This window comes from Balearica regulorum, chromosome 1 (assembly GCF_011004875.1).
Source record: "Balearica regulorum gibbericeps isolate bBalReg1 chromosome 1, bBalReg1.pri, whole genome shotgun sequence".
NCBI lineage: Eukaryota > Metazoa > Chordata > Aves > Gruiformes > Gruidae > Balearica > Balearica regulorum.
Genome location: NC_046184.1, coordinates 70423121 through 70440109, shown reverse-complemented (window position 1 = coordinate 70440109; position 16989 = coordinate 70423121). Strand labels below are relative to the sequence as shown.

General features: G+C 39.7%; 1 protein-coding gene across 1 annotated transcript in view; it reads right to left on the bottom strand.

Annotated features, from left to right (window-relative positions):
* The window catches only part of PTPRO (protein tyrosine phosphatase receptor type O), a 154751-nt gene that overhangs the window by 12124 nt on the left and 125638 nt on the right, over positions 1–16989 (bottom strand). Inside the window, 9 exon segments of the mRNA XM_075757298.1 lie at positions 563–697; positions 3033–3109; positions 3606–3696; positions 4724–4805; positions 6331–6366; positions 9700–9783; positions 13292–13360; positions 15311–15431; positions 16790–16922. Coding sequence (XP_075613413.1) covers positions 563–697; positions 3033–3109; positions 3606–3696; positions 4724–4805; positions 6331–6366; positions 9700–9783; positions 13292–13360; positions 15311–15431; positions 16790–16922 — 828 coding nt within the window.

Sequence of the window (16989 nt, the reverse complement as noted above, 5' to 3'; positions counted from 1 at the left end):
AAAATGCAGAATCACAGAATGGTTGAGGTTGGAAGGTACCGCTGGAGGTCATCTTGTCCAACCTCCCCTGCTCAAGCAGGGCCACCTAGAGCTGTTTGCCCAGGACCATGTCCAGATGGCTTTTGAATATCTCCAAGGAGGGAGACTCCACAACCTCCCTGGGCAACCTGTGCAACACCCTCAGAGTAAAAAAGTGTTTCCTGATTTCAGATGGAAATTAATGTGTTCTGATTTGTGCCCACTGCCTCTTGTCCTGTCACTGGGCACCACTGAGGGGTCTCATGTCTCCGTTCCCTCCCATCAGGTATTTATACACAGCGACAAGATCCCCTGAGCCTTCTCTTTTCCAGGCTGAAGAGTCCCAACTCTCTCAGCCTCTCCTCGTGTGAAAGATGCTCCAGTCCCGTAATCAACCTGCCATAAGTGAAGGAAGTGCCATTCCAGGGCTCGTTACGATGCTGCCTCATGATCAGAAAACAATGCAAAGAAATTAACTCACCAGAAAATAAACATGTTTTCAGAGTAGTTTCTTTTACACTATGTGCAAGATTTTGTTACATACCCTTCTTTTCTCATTACACTGAGTAAGCATAACAATAATTTGAGATTTTTGCTGGAGAACCATCTTCCAAAAATCATTCCTAGTTTCTGGCAGTGGTCCTTGGGTTGCAATGTATTCCTGGGGTGAATTATAACCCTAAGAAACAGAGACAGGTGCTGTTTACCAACACTTCAGAACACACATTTTTCTCTGGCATACGCATTTTTAAGCTTGCTCAAAAGATCAATTTGTACTTTTAAAATTGATTTCTACTATAAAGAAACTACTTCATGGTATTTTGAAATTACAACTTTTGCCAGGTTTTGATGCCCCCAAAGTGTAAGCAATCTAGAATGAAAGGCACAAGATGAAGCTGTTACTATACAGACCCTTTGCCTTGAGAGCAGTAAAGGCAACATTACAAAAAAAAAAAAAAAAAAAAAAAAAGTAATGACAAACCTAAATCAAAGTTCCAGTTTCTTCCAGATTTCATAGTTTAAGGTTTTCTTTAGTTACAGACATAAAACCAATTCCAGACATCTTAGCCTGCTCATCCCAAGCAGTGCTTGTGGTGATTTTCAGTCACTGATGTAAATGGAAGGTAGCAATGAACAGAATTATATGCACGTGTTTATGTCATAAGGACTTAAATTAGTAAAATATTAATTAGAATTCTGTTTAAAATAATAGAGACATGCTGAGTCAACATCCTTAACAGATTATCATTGAAGCTCAGAAGCTTTATATCCATGTATTCCTTCTCCTACCTCTATCAACATGCTTTTAGTTGAAAGTCTCCTTCCCCTCTCCAAAACCAAAAGACCATTATAAAGGCTATAATAAAAGATCCACAGAATGGCCATTTTGGCATCTGCTATAACCATATTTGCTGGGATTGCATCATCAAAACTGCAGTTGGAAAGTTATTTGATATTCCTAATAAGAGCAAAAGATACATCCAACACACAGCACGATCCTCTGTAAACTGAGCAATTTCTGTGCCACCACAGTATGAGGATTGTAAAAATATTCATGATTTGGGACCACTTTCCATAAATGGCTTTCTCTAGACATCTCTAGAAGTCAGCTCAATCTGAGTTTTTGCACTACACAGTACTTGCTGTTTGTTTGTCTGCATGGGCTACGTCTGAAATAAGTGTCCGATCTTTATTGTCACAGAGACACAGACCACCACTAGTATCTATGTTTGGAGGCAGGTACTAAGTGGAGAAGCAAACATCAGGAAAAGCCAAGCACTAAGGTGACATGTCAGCATTATGCTATAAGTAGAACTAAAGAGATGTAAACCATAAAAAGCAGAACAGAACAATCCAAAAAGGACTGCTGTATAAAATCCTATTATCCATAATCCCATGTCATAGAAGTTTCCTGATTTGTGAATGATGCTTTTGAACACTGGAACATTTTTCTCTCTCGTTTCACTGCGTGCTTAGACACTTGCAGCTTGAGTGTTTATGTTCACGCTCTTGACACATAGAAACTAAGTGCAGGCAACGTGCTCAGCAGTACACGCACGGGCGAGAGTGAGAAAGAAGTAGTTGCATTGACTCTTCTGAGGGCTCCTCCCTTTGTGACTCAGCTTTCTTCAGCACAGCCAGGCCCAGCTCTGTCTTCTGTTCATGGCAAGGGTGCAGAATTGTTCGTGTGTCTACACTCCCCAAGTGAAAGGTCTTTTTCTAAACGGATGCCGCAGTGTCCCGCTCCATGCAGAGGACCCAGCAGACATCGCTCTCCCTGACACGGCGAGGCAGGGGATAACGGAGGGGCAAACCCTTGCAGCAGTGGCAGGGATAAGCCACAAGCTCAGGTGAGAGCGGAAAGAGGTTTTAGCCCACCCCCAGTGTCAAACTGTTTGACTACAGCTCTGCGTATACTTTAATTATCCTAAACCCCCGGGTGCTAGTCCCTGGCAAAGGGCTGCTCTGTGCCAGGCAGAGGGAAGCACACTGGGAGCACCAGAGACGGGGCGGAAAAGCAGAAGGTCTCTCCATGCACCATCTGGGCTGTGTGCATTTTGTCAGTTGTGTAGTGTCTGGCTTAATTCTTTTTTCCATGTGCTGTAGAAACCTGGAAAAGTTTGTCATTTAGAAGTTTATGTTTTTCCTAGCTGTCTTTAAAAGCCACTGAATCACTTAACATTTCCTCCCCATTTCTCTACCAGTCCAATCTAAGTTTCACAAAGATTCACAGCTTACCCAGTGCTACTGTGGCAAAACTTTCCAAAAATCTTTCCCCACCTCACCGACCCCCCGTGGTTTTTTTGTTTGTTTGTTTGGGGTTTTTTTGGGGTTTGGGTTGGTTTTTTTTTGGTGGCTAGTGAAAAGCACAGTTCCCTGGAGGCAAAATACTGAAAGCTAAAGGAGATGCTGAGAATGTGGCTGAGCTTCCAGGAGATATTGTGCTATTTGCAGGTGACAAACTCTGACTGCTGTGCAGGACACTGTTACACTGAGTGAGTCTCTGTACTCACAGGAATGTAGTTGGCGTTAATGTAGTCAGACCCCTCTTCTTCATTCATTGAAACTAACCGGACACGACTAAAATCATCTGTAAAAGGAAAAAAAAAAATAATTTGCCTCTCAAACATGGCACTCATCTCCAACTCAGCAAAATTAAAATTAAACCTATAAAACCCAGAAAAAATCTATTAAAAAAATAGAAAATGCTCCCATTTACCAACAGAGAGCAATATTTGCATGGATGCACTATCATTACTGTTTTGCAAAACACACCTTCCAACCGCCATCCCTTTGGGCTCCCTTAGGTTTCATTAAATTCGTAAGAAAAATATAGTTACACTACTCAGTAGTAGAAACGACCTTGTGTTTCTCACCTCCAAACTCCCATCTTGATAAACATCCCCAGAAAGCTACGTCTCTTCAAAGCTAACAGAAAACATCTATTGACTGGTTCTCTCTAAGGGCAGGTTTTAGAACAGGTTTTTATCAGTCAGAAAATCTGTCCTGATTCTCCAATTCTCTTATTAAAACTCTACTTTCCCTCTCAAGGGACTTTAGCAGGAGCCTATATGTATTGTACTTACATGGCAGTATATTTGTGTAGCGATTTTTACAGCGATTCATGGGAAGATCAGCAGCAAAGTGGGGTATGTCAAGCCCAATCAGTTTTAGCTCCTGGCGTAACAGAAAGAAAAACACCAAGGTCAAACTCACAAACAGTCAAAAAATAATTCTTTGTGAAGTGATTACTTGTGGAAGGTACCAGGCTGAAAAAAAATTGTAACTCACTTTATAAACTGACAGCAGGACTATACTGACTTTCCTGCTCTGATGCCTCAAAGTTTGGCTCCAAGCAGCTGGAGAGCAATGATGTCGTCCCTCCTGCTGATGCTGCCAATGCACGGCTGCCATCCAAGGTTGTGACTGTGGACTGCTCCGCTCCACCCACACTTAATCAGCCAAACCAGTGTCAAATCAGAGGTTTGATAAGTTATTTCTGTGGTGGTCATCCACCCCACTTAAAGGGCTTTCTTCAAGTCCTCAAGTGGGTTTTGGTCTTGACACCGGGGAATGCTAAGATCTTCCTAGTCATTACCTTCAGTAGCTACATCTAATATATGATGCATCAGAGGACTTTTCGCTGGCAGCCACCCAGAATGTTGGAAATGCCCTGACAATCCTCCCCACCCTCCTTCAATGTTTAAATCTTTCGGAGATAGCTCTAGGATAGGAGCTTTTTAGTTTTATACTACTAAACTGACTTCAAATTCTGGGCAATTGAGAGAAGGTACCTGAACTGGTCTTAGGGAGACCTCCTTGCTCTTAAAGAGATTTCCGATGTTACCTTCTCATTCCAGTGCCGCCCCTCAAATTAAGGACATTAAATAAATAAAATAAAAACACTAACATCCTGAATTCAATTCAGGCTTCCAGCAAGTCCTAAACTTAAAGGAAGTGTGTTGGTCTGACAATTATCTTGAATTGAATGTGATGAGACACTCAAATCAGCTTACTAAATACAGTCTTTAATGACACCAAGACCCATTTTTTAATTCTGCAGAACTGGAAATGCTGACCCACCCAGTAACAGCGCACATTAAGGAACACAGAGCACAGAAACATGCTGCACAAACATAACATCTGGAAAAAGCTGATTTAGGCATGGCAGCTAGGAGAGGACATAGAGTCCCCACATATTTACCTCAAATTGGAGAGAAAATTTATAATCTGAATCTTTGGCCATATCCTTGATGTAGCCATCAAAATCATCCAACTGGACAGGGCTTTAAAAGAAAAACACACAGAAATTAAGAAAAATATTATCATTTTTTACTACTTTTTATTTCTATTTTCCCCCAGAATACTATCACGTCATGAATATTTATTTGAAAATCTAATGCTAGAAAGCAAGAGCAAAGAGGAAAAAAAACCACCCCAAAACCATCTTATGGTTCAGTGGCCCCAAATGGTGGGCATATTGCTGATTGCCTGTACCGCACTGTAGTGGCACAAGCGAGAGAGGCTGGGGGCGGGGGGGGGGGCTGATCCCTCTGGGTCAGCTGAATGTTGCAGCTGCTGGTACTGATGACAGTAAGAACCCTGGTTTGGGGGGGGGGGGGGTTGGAGTTGTCCTACCTGAGGAAAAGCACTGGTCTGAGGTGAGGGGAATGGTCCATGCACCCTTCCTACGATTCCCTGGCCCTTGCACTGCTTTTGCAGGTGGGTATGTCCCCAAGGCACAGGTGGCTCCGCGATAAGCCGTGATCCAGCACCCCATCGCAGACCCCCTCCAAGTGCCATCCCACCAGCATGCTTCTGGCAACAGGGCAGCTGACGCTTCATTTAAGTTTGCCTCTTGTGCCATGTAAAATATTGCTTTCAGATAAGGAAAACATCTGGCAGAGACACTTTTAAAACTCATCTGAGCTTTGCTCATGCAGAAAAATCGATTTCATATTTAGCGTTTGATTTTTTTAGAAGGTCCACAAAAAAACCCAAAACCCCTTAGAATAGCATTTTGGATGCCACTGCCATGACTGCTGGTCAAATTCTTCTCCCAGAGAGATGGTGCCTATAAAAAGTGGCATATAACTATACAAAACCACACAGAGCATCAGCAGGTATAAATTAGCCTTGATTTAGCAACTCCCATCACTCTACACACTTTTTTTGCCATATGAGGGTCTATCTGTTAGTACAGGCACAGCCTCCTCTGAACATAACAGAGAAATAATTAGACAAACGCTTTGAATAACAAAATGCAGGTAAACAGCTTCCCTCACCTAATTATCATGCTCTAATTTACAAGCTACTGAAGCATGTACACAGTAATCTTTTCATTTACTTTGAGGCAATATGCCCAAAGGAACCTGTCTTATCACCACTTAATTACTCCTGTTTACCCGTTAGCATTAATGATCTAATGTTCTAGCAACAACCGTAATGAGAGCCTTGTGTCAAGAGGGAAATATCACTAGAAACAAATGCATCCCAGTTTTTCACCATTTGTCATTTTTAACTAAGGATAAGCTCTGTTGGAATCACTAAGTTGGATAATTGATCTTTTCCCCGATGACTAATTTTCTATCAGTAAGGAGCTGTTTTATCACAACCTATCTGTTGAGAAGAATTGCTTCTCTCCAATTATTGTTTGTTTTCTGCCTTCAGATACCTCTCTCAAGATGTGTTTATCAAGAAGTTTTCTGTATCTGTAACTGCAATATCACTACACCATATACTCCATAATGCATGTGTAGTCTAAGGTGATATAATTTTTTTATTTCTTTAAATATCAAAGAAGTTACATACTTGGTCAGCTTTCTCTTCTTTAATCCATTTTTACTCCTGTAAAAAAAAAAAAAAAAAAAAAAAGAAGTGTTTTTCATTCATTGAACTGTTGTATAGTCTTTATTCAAAATTAGCCCTGATTTAAGAACATATGCTTTCTGGTCACCATCATACTCAGGATGAGATTTGTGATAGTATCCCGGATAGCAAAATTTTCATTGACACCAACGGGATGCTTTTATCCATTCTGTGGCTCTGAGAACGACCTGCTTGTGAAAGGGAAGACCTGTGCCCAACTCAAGCAATGGGTCCTCTACAAACCCTGACCCAACAGCACTGTTGGCTTCAGGTGGGCCAGGGCTGAGACCCCGTGGCGTGGGCCCAGCCGAGCCTGGCAGGGGGCTGAGCTCTTCCAGGGAACGGGGCACCAGGTGCCCCCTGGGCTGCTCCGCTCCAGCTCTAGAGAAGCATCTGTTGGGTAAAGGGAGAAGACCACCACCGGCAAATTGAAGGAAGGGTGAAGGAAAAAGGAAAGGGCCTGAACACTACTTCTCACCCGTTCCATAACCTGCTTATGATGATCAATGAAGGCAATTGCAAATATCCTACTCACTTCAGCGGGACTCAAGCTTAAACCTTAGATAATTTTAATTGACTTCTAACAGCCAGAGATAATTATGCCAGTCATATAATACACTGTCTTCACATGAGTTATAGTGATATAATTCACTAGGCACAGCTGTGAGCCAGCTTATGAGTGTGTTAAGCAGTATAACCCATAAGACATAGACTTATGAACTACACTACGTCAACTACCACCACGTGTTTCTTTGGAGGGATGTCTGTGTTCATTTTCTTGTTGCCACAAAAAAGTTAAGCAATCAATCAGATTAAATCCACAAAGCGAGCACCCTGGAATAATTTGGCTAGAGGTCTGAAAACACTGACCCCCTCTGTTAAACCAGCCAAGAGCAGAAATAGATTCTTGCTGACTCAGAAGGGATTTTAGTAGAGTCTGTCTTTTTTTTTTTTTCCTGGACATTAAACAACATCTGTTCCTTCATCACATTATAACGATGCTATTTTTAATTTCATGATGATATTAAAATGATTTCTAGATAACTTTGGTCACAGATCCAATTAGTAAATTAAAGGTGAAGACTTAATTTCAAAACAATGAAAATACACAAAAAGAAATATTAAAAAGTGGAATATTTTTATTTTTCTACCATGCTAAGTTTAGAAGTGAAATTTAAAAAAAAAAATATTCATTTCCAAAATTAAGTTTTACAAAATGTTCAGGTTTTTTAAGCAGCCACACTGGTAGTAATTTTGTTATCTTGTCAAGGTGCATTTCCATTTAGAAATGCAGGAGCTTTGCCTGCAGACTTAACAAGAGCTATAGCAATACCAGCTTTACACTAATGTGGAGATTTACTTTGCAAATATTACAAACCTCTTCAGCCTACCATGTTAGCTATGCAGATACTATCTGTATAGTATCTGTACATTCATGTGTTCTATATACATACCCTTGTAGTATTTATTCTACATCGTCAAAGATTTTTTCCAATGAAATCTTAAAATTAATTCTTCTAAATTATTCAACACATTTCTGTCTACTGTGACTATGGTAAACCTTTTCATGTCGGGCACATTGGAATTATTTCAAAAGCAAAAAATATCTAAATGCTGTTTATAATGGGAATGCTTCTAAGAACACTTCTCCAAGGAACACTTCAAGAGGCAATAAAACAAATGATTGACATCCATTTCTCAGCACCAATTTCTTGTGCCTCGACAGTCTCAAGAGGCCTTTGTTTCTTAGCATTGCAATTGTTTCCTGAATGTTCATAAATGTTTTAAAACAACTTGCGTGCAAAACAAAGACATTTGAAACATTCGCTGGTGTTTCATCTGTTCTTCCATTTACCCTACTAATGAAAATACAGAGGGATTAATCTCATCTCTTTCAACTTCAGCTCCTTTGAACTTGGATATCAAGACTCAACTAGATAGCTTGATTGAAGAGGAAATCTCTGAAGACAGACACATATCTGGAAAGGTGAGTTAATGCATATTAATGCATATTAAACAAAAAGAGGCAAAGGGGCAGAAGAAGATGACACTCTTTTTGCAGCAGTGCCATTGACAGTGGCCATCTTGGGCTTCTTGACCATTAGTGAGCTAAGAGAGATCAGTGTGACCTCCACAATAATAAACCGCTTGCCTGATCCTCCAGCACTGTGCAGCTCCCATCGCTGAGTTTACGTTAGACAAGTTACAAGTCAATACGATACCAGCATTGGAGAGATGTGGAAGACTTCTATCTGCTATTCAGCTGAGTGTGTGTGGAGAACATGCTTTTATTTCCATGGGAGAAGAAAGGGACCTTTCTTTAGTTACATAAACCCACTCATTTCTGCGCCCACCGAAAATTGAGCTGAGTTTTTCTACAGACCCAATGTGACCCAAGGAAAATCAGTGTGAGAAACCCCTGTGCTGAGAATCTCGAGGACTGCCTGCCAGAACTTTGGTGCAGTATGGTAACATCAGGGAAAACATTTGGTCAAAAGTAAATCTTAACTTCATACCACATTTCTGCAAATCACTATACCTTGGCCTCAAGACCATCAGGAACTTAAGTTTCTTTTATATAAATTAAGCTTTTTTAGTTCATAGTCAATTATAATTATTTGTTAAATGCTTTGTAAAACAGTTGTGGTTCTAAATAGACCCTGGGGCTTTGTTGGCTAGGTATTGTCAGAAAAAACAATTGGATGCTTGCTAAGTCTTTATAAATTATTTACAGACTAAACTACTAAATATCACACATGCACAGAGAAGTGCAAGTAGTGACCCATTTTTTACACTTTGGGACTGCTAGTTTGTATCGATTCTCAGTGAACTGTTATTTCCAAAAGCAAAACTTTTACTGATGTTAGGAGAGCAGAACCGCACCTTTAAAAACTAAGGTATTTGACTTCACACACCAAACAGGTGGGGCATGATCAAGCAATTTTAGTAATAGAAAAGCAGCAGCAGCAAGCAATGGCAGGCAATGAACAGATAAATAACTGGGACAGAAGAAGCCAGGACTCATAGTGAAGTGGCAAAAATTGCAAAGAGAGCAATGAGATGAATATGATGACCGCCACAAGATTAGCTTTTTAATACCAAAATGGGTTGGCGCATAACCAGACAAACTAGATGAAGCAGGGTAGCAAATACTTTGATACCCACATCCTCTCCAATCCATATTCTAGTACAAGAAAATTATATTTTCAAGAGCTTTGACCTGTTTGAAAACAAAGGTATCACACATTTTTCATATAATAGAAATTATCACTGTTTACACATTGCATATGGAAAAACAAGTAAATCACTTACCAAGGATTAACATAAAATGCCAAAAGATAATCAGTCCAAAGGCATGAGGGTAGCAGAGTTAGGAAAGCAAATACACTTCTACGCCTGTGAGCATTAATAAATAACATACATAAAGATGAAAAAGTGAGGAGAGTTAGTAAGACAAACAGAAATCAGGAGATCAGCAAATTCTATTTTAAAAATCAGCTAAACCCATAAAGGCTTCCTCTTACTTATTTGATAAGAATATTATTAGCACCCATAGAATTTTTACTCCTCAACCTGACACCCTATGCAGGATTTTCAGCTATCCAACGTAAAATTCTATATGAACAAAATTAATGTGTTTTATGGTATTGATTCAGGCCTGTTATTCTAAATCAATGTTAATTGATAAGTTGGCAGATTTTCAGAGTAAAGTGTGTTTGAAAATTTCATCCACAAGTTTATGGCCGTTACATAGCTGATGCTAAGTCTATTTTCTGACGTTTTGAGATATTTCAAGACAGACATAGTTTGTTTTTACAACTACGATAATCTCCCATGTTTGCTCCTGCAAATGATCCTGTGGATATCATATCACCTGTATCAGAGATAAATTCAGATCATTCCAATATCTCTTAATACCCTCTAATGAGTCAGATTTCTCAAAACATCCCTATAAGATTTTGCAGAGTCCCTTTTTTAAGTGCTTTAAGTTCTCTCCTAGGTTTTCAGCAAAACATTATTTGAACTTCTAATTATGGTTTATATGAATAACTATTTATAGCAGGTTTCATTGTGGCTAAAGGAAATTTGAGTACAAAGTCACTCTAAACTTCTGTATTTGCAACCTCATTACCAGATTCTGCTCTGCATTAATCCAGGAAACACTCAGGCCTGTTCTACCTATTGGTGGAGTGGGACATAGGTACTTTGCAAATGTGAAAAACTCATGAAACTTAATAAAAAATTGTCCTGGTAGTAGGACTTTTGACCAAATACACACTCAAGTGTGGTTTTTTTCCCCATCAGAAAATCTGCTGTCCTAAAAGCAATTACCATCCTTCTACAACTGTTCTAAAGAACCACAAAGTGAAATTTCCTTTTCCGGTACGCTTGGCCATTACGAAGTCAGCAGATACTGTTTTTCCCGATAAGTCAGACATGTCAATCATAATAATTTCTAGTCTTAGTCTTCCAACCAGTGGTGGAAAACTTCAAGTTATGCTTTAAAGAGTTTTGCTGCTGAAGAGAAAATGGGCAGCACGGTTTCTGCAGGGCACCTTCCCCAGGCGTTGCCAGGGATCGTGCGGGTCAGCCAGATGCAAGAGCCCTTTCTAGTTAATCATACGCCATAGTGGCTGCAGGATCAGGGACTTAGGGCTTATCTGTTGTTAGGGTTTCTATGGGTCTAGACTGAGGATGAAATTTGGATTTCCATAAGCAGATCTCTGGTGCCACAGAGAGGTTTTCACTAAGCTTAGAAGAGAGAACCAATGATGATGCCAGAATACTCTTCTTGCCTTTGGAAAACTCTCGGTGACGTTTTCCAGAGTTTTTACTCCCTCTTGCCTACAGAGGCAGATGGAATTATTGAAGCCTGGGTCTTCTTTCGTTATCAAGTTATCACGTGAAATTTCCACACTCTATCAAATCACAGGCTAACATGCTTGCAGACGTACTTACATTGTTTACAGATTAGATATTACAGATTTTCCAACATTGAAAACATCTGATTTTATTCAACATATAAAAAATACGTAATTGCCCAATAAATGAAATATTGTTTTCCTAGAAACATTAGATTCTTTTACCTACTGCTGAGGTGTACTGAAAAATTTTATTTAATTACAAGAAAGAGATGTAGAAATTGCTTAAATCAAATCTGCTCAGCTGAGATTTCCCTAGGAATCAGTGGATACACCCATAGCTCCCTTACCAGATCCTTGCAATGACCCCAAGGCAAAACAGGTTTCTTAATCCTTCTACCTGTCTTTAGAGCCATATTTCCTGTTTGGCTGCCTGGACAGACAGTGAATCTGGTCATGACATTAGATGACAGAGGCACACAAAACAAGGTATTGTTACTAACTCTCAGAGAAATCAAAACCCTACGATTAGGGCACACTGCCTTCAGCTACCAAAAATTTGTGGAGATATTAAGCAGGAGTATTTTCCCAGTTTTATATTTTTATAGCATAATTTATGTATGTATATATATGCATATATATACACCTATATATACACACACATATACTAAATCAAGCAACAAGAACCTTCACTTTCACATCCAAGCCTATTAATTAATTCCCCTTCTCATAAAAAAAAAAAAAGCCTTTTTATGCTTTTTAATAACATCTGTTGCTAGTTTAATCATTTGATTCAAGCTTGGATATTTAATTAAACATGAGTGTTTGATCTTTTGCCGCCTTTGCCATTAATAGAGTCCAAGCAAAAGAAGCTGTAAGAGAGATTAGTTTGTACTGCATACAGCTGGCTGCTATTAAAGCTGAACCAAGCAAGTGAAGCTTGTTTAATATCCAGTTAATTAGCAGCACAGTGAGGTATTGACAAGATTTGCTGGGCTTGTTAGTTCAGTTTGCACGCTTATTAGCAAAAGGCTTGTTGTGGTGCAGTGTCAAACCATTTAATCCCGTCCTTGCTGGCAGGCTGTGTCCCGTGAGATCATGGAAGCAGTTCCCTGTGCACCAACTCCTCTTTCCAACTTCTTGGCTGTCAACAAAGCTGACCATGGGTGTAAAACCAAGGCTTGTATTTTCTGCTTCCTACATACTGCAATAGGGCTTTCGGGGGCTGATTGTGCTTTTAAATATCTGTGTTTGGACTTGCCTTGAAAGATAAAAGGTTTTTGCAGACCTTGCTAATAACAAAACAGGTCAGTCATTAGCACTCATTTGATTGTCAAAATAGGAATGAAAATAACCACACTGGTACCAGTCAGGCAGATCTCAAGAGCCCTTTTGCTTCTGTAAAAGCTAATCCTATAGATGTTCTCTGTTCTAATACTCCTCTTTGGCTGATGGTGTCAGTGATGGCTTAGAGTCAATAGTCAGCACCTGCAACTTTTGTAGGTGGTTTCCTAGACTAGCAAGAATATGCCGGAGTTTTTCTGAGTTGTTTAAACAGCACTGAATGTGAAGTTACAGTAAATATTTAAGTTGGCTTCTCCTTGTCTTGCAATGCAAGGAAAAATTAATTAATTGCGCTGTGTGAAGACAGTTTCTAATTGGTTACCTGAAGGCAAGCTTACTCTTGGATGTAAATATATCTCTATGGAAGTGCTAATGGATTTATAGATCAAGTTTCTACACTTGTGTTATTTTAGGAAATATGTCTGTAAAAGAAAGGAAAAAAAATCCTGCCAAAACACACCTATGCAACTTGGTTGACATGTATATACATCATTCCCTACTAAAAATAGCAGGTGACAGAATACATAGTCTTGAGTCATCATTCAAGAAATAAAATACTAAAATAACAGGCACAGTAGTTTTATCTTAAAGAGGGATAGTAATGCCATGAAAATTAAGCACTTAAGATTAAAGATAATATTTGCCAAAAAGCAGAGATGGGGAAAAACATAATTAAAAACTTTGCTTCAACCACTCACCAATTATAGGGAAGTTTTCCATCTCTCTCTAAAGATGCAAAATTGACAAAGGTTCCAGCTCCGCACTCCCTGTTTCAGGAAGAGCATTGGGTACAAAGTTACCATTTTTGGATTTACAATGCTTGCGATGACATTGATTTAACCGACGGCTCTGAGTTGCAGAGAAGTACTGAGCACTCATATCTGTGACTAGGTCTGAGATATTCTGTGATAAACATAACTGAAATCCCTTAACATGGTCCTCCAAAACCAATAAGTATTCAACACCACGTGAGATTAGGTTTCCTAATAATGCTTAAAAGAGTGAAACAAGCGAAAAGATGCTAAGACCTCAAATAGACCTCCATCTTCTGTCCAGATTTGGGCTTTCTATAGTCTGGAGCTAGCGCTGGTTGCTGGCCTCAGTACACATGTTAAATATTTACCTTTCTATAGTGAATACACACTGTCTCAATTCAAAGGAGATGTGTAATTGTCTCCATTTGACAGGAGCATGGTAATTTTGAGTTCACAAAATAATTGTGAAAACCCCTGAATTTCCTGAATAACGTTCCAGTGAATTTATCACAAGTCTATTATTTTCAGCTACAAATGATAAACTGATTTTTGATTCCTTGATCTAAGCAAACAATTGCTTGCAGCTTCCCACTGGATTTACTTTTTTTAATTTCCTCTTGGGGTTTTTATCTTCTGTGGCTAGAAGCAGTGATGAAGAGAAAAAGGAAAAGCTTTGGGTTGCCTGCACAGTAATTAAATAGGAAAGAGAATTAATTTAGCTGGGATTTCACAGTTCCAGTTACATGCAAAGGAACAAACCATTGAAAGAGATGGCCTGCAAAATCTATGTGGTGTGGTTATCTGTTGCACAGAATACATAGCCAAGACACAACACGTAAAATGCAGTGCCTGCTATGTAGTCAAGTGCAAGATTCTGTGCATATTTTTTTTTACAGGAAATCATTTCCTTTCTTGACACAGGACAGTAAATTAATATAAAATATATGACACAGATTATAAAAGGATGAAGACTCCATGACACTTCCAAAACCTGGAGGTGAACCACATATCAAGGGTTTGGAGAAACCTCCACAGTTCACTCAGGCCAAAGTATAATATTAAAGTGAACTGTTATGGGTAAGACCACCAGGAAAACAAAGCTGAACTTCAACATTCAGGTAAAAATGATTGGTGCAGATAGCTTAAGGAGCCACAGGTTCTGTAAAAAAACAGTTTACTCCTACAAGATATTTTTTCCCTTCATCTGTTTGACAGAACAAATTGAGATCATTAATGTTTTAGGTGAGCAGCAGGACCTGAGATACCTTCTCGATTTGTGGGTCTCTGTATATTTGGCTGCATCCTGACTGCATAGAAAGACAAGATCTAGGTAAGCCTATATGTTCTTTCCCATGCTGCAGTTCCCATAAGAAGGATGTCCATGTGAATGCAGAAGTTGGACAACTGGAAGACCAGGATTTGGGGGCAGACTGGCACATGCTCTAGAGAGAGGCTCTCAGGGCCCTGGGCACAACCTCCCTTGTCCTGAGGGTTTGGCTGCCAGGGCTCAGGCTTTATATGGTCTCTGAAATGCAGCATCCCGGACCTGATGAACAAACCACCTTATCTGTTGATATGGAAAATCTCCTGTTCCAAACCATATGAAAGATTTGCAAAGCATCTTGATGTCCTGCTCATGCTTGGTTGCCTCACATCCTAATTATCCTTTAGGTTCCTGACACAACCCTTTTGTAATAAGTGACTGCACTTCTTAGAAACCAAATCTTGCAAAGCTCAAAATGAGACAAAGGTTGAGGCTTACAACTCAGGTCAAGAATGAACGTAGAAAGAGGGAGAAGGCATGCTACATCTAAATAGCAGCAAGACATCTATTTTGAAGGTATCCTGTTCACAAGCATCTCAAGCAGTACCCATGCACACAAGCATCCTCAATTGCAACTACTGTCATAATGTGCTTGTTATTGTCTGAAATTTTTTGAATTAGCATAAATCTGGACTTACCTGGCCATTTGTAGATGTTTCCTCCTGAGTACAACAAGAGTCACCAGCAGCAGTCCAATCAGAAGGATACTTAGGATGGCTAACACGGAGATTACCACTACGTTGGGATTCATCTCGGTGACTGTGCATACAAACAAGGGCTCTTGGTTATTCAATTCAGAAGCACTGACAGTTTTGTTGTTTTTTTTCTTCCCCTGAATGTTGATAGTGTTATTTTTCTGAACTGATCTCATTCAGCCTGGAGTGTTACAGAGAGAAAAATCTACGACTGGAGGTAAAGGGAGGTTTTGACTAATTACTGCTCTTACAAAATTTCTGTGGGGAAATGAATTCATTCTGGCATTTTGTTAAACTTTGGTACATTCTGATTATTTTCTTCCTTTTTAACTGACATTCATAACACATCTATGTCTCCAAAGCACATTTCAACTCTGAAGTTGTTGTTCAACAATAATCAATACCTTTTCTGACCCAAAAGCAGAATACCAGGCTGAGGCTCTGTAATACACTGGGTCGAAATTGAATTACTTTGGCAATTACTTGCAATTTATTTTGGCAAATAAATTTTAACAGACTATTCTGCTTTAAATAAGAACTGGAATCAACTCTCAATAGCAAAACCTTGATCTATTTTTGTTCCATCTTACATGCTTATCAACTGTACTACTATGAGACCAGATAGCCTGTTCTGCTCATTATACAAGAAACTCTCTCTACTTTACTTGCTCAGAATAACTTTACATCCACAGTTGTCTAGAGAAGCATTTTACAGATTAAAAATCATGGAGATTTTTAAGCTAAGTATGAGATGCTGAATTGTCTGGATGGAGTGCTGTATGATGTACAGGACCGATGACTAAAGCTACACAACTCCCTAACTAAGCAGAGATGACACTGATCATTCTAAAGGGGAGATTTTAAAGAAAACTCCAGTGTTCTGGGCAGTTCAACACCAATAGTCTTTCTTCAGAGTCAGTATAGAGCGAGACTTCACAACATGCCCAGGGATTCTCCATCAGGAGCTATCCCTTCAGGGCGTGACTGCTCAAGACCCTGTGGTGGCCCTTGTCCTTCTCTCTCCCCCTGTCTCCACTTCCACACTGAAAGTAGAAAGCAATTTTTTGCCTTAGCAGCTTATAAATGTGATTTTTCTCTTGTTTGGGCTTGGCCAAGAAGACATTTTTCTCCATAAATGTCATCAAGCAGTTCTCTGATGTTCAGCCGTGACACCACAAACTAGGTCCCTGATTTCTAAAACCCAGTAGAGAATTGAGCCTCTAGTTTATATTTTTCCAAGTCAACTCCCCAGTGGGGATTTTTCTAAGAACTTTAAAAAGTTGCTTCCTCATCCCATCCGCATCTGGCAACATTTATGTGACACAAACAACCCCCAGGGCCAGCATTACCAAGAGCAGCTTTAGAAAGCTAGGAGAAACAGATGTAGCTGGAGGAGGAAGAAAGCAGGGAAGTGGTGCTTACCCATGGTGGAAACTGCAATGAAAGTGGGGATGCTGGGGCTGTTGTGGCTAAAGGTGGTCACACTGCAGTTGTAGGAAGTGGCAGGGGTTAGGCTGGAAATGGTCACCACATGTGAAGAGACAGTGATAGGTTCCTGCAGACATGGGGAAAAATACACAGAAGTTTCTCTTTCCTGTAAATGCAAGAGCACAAATCAGTAC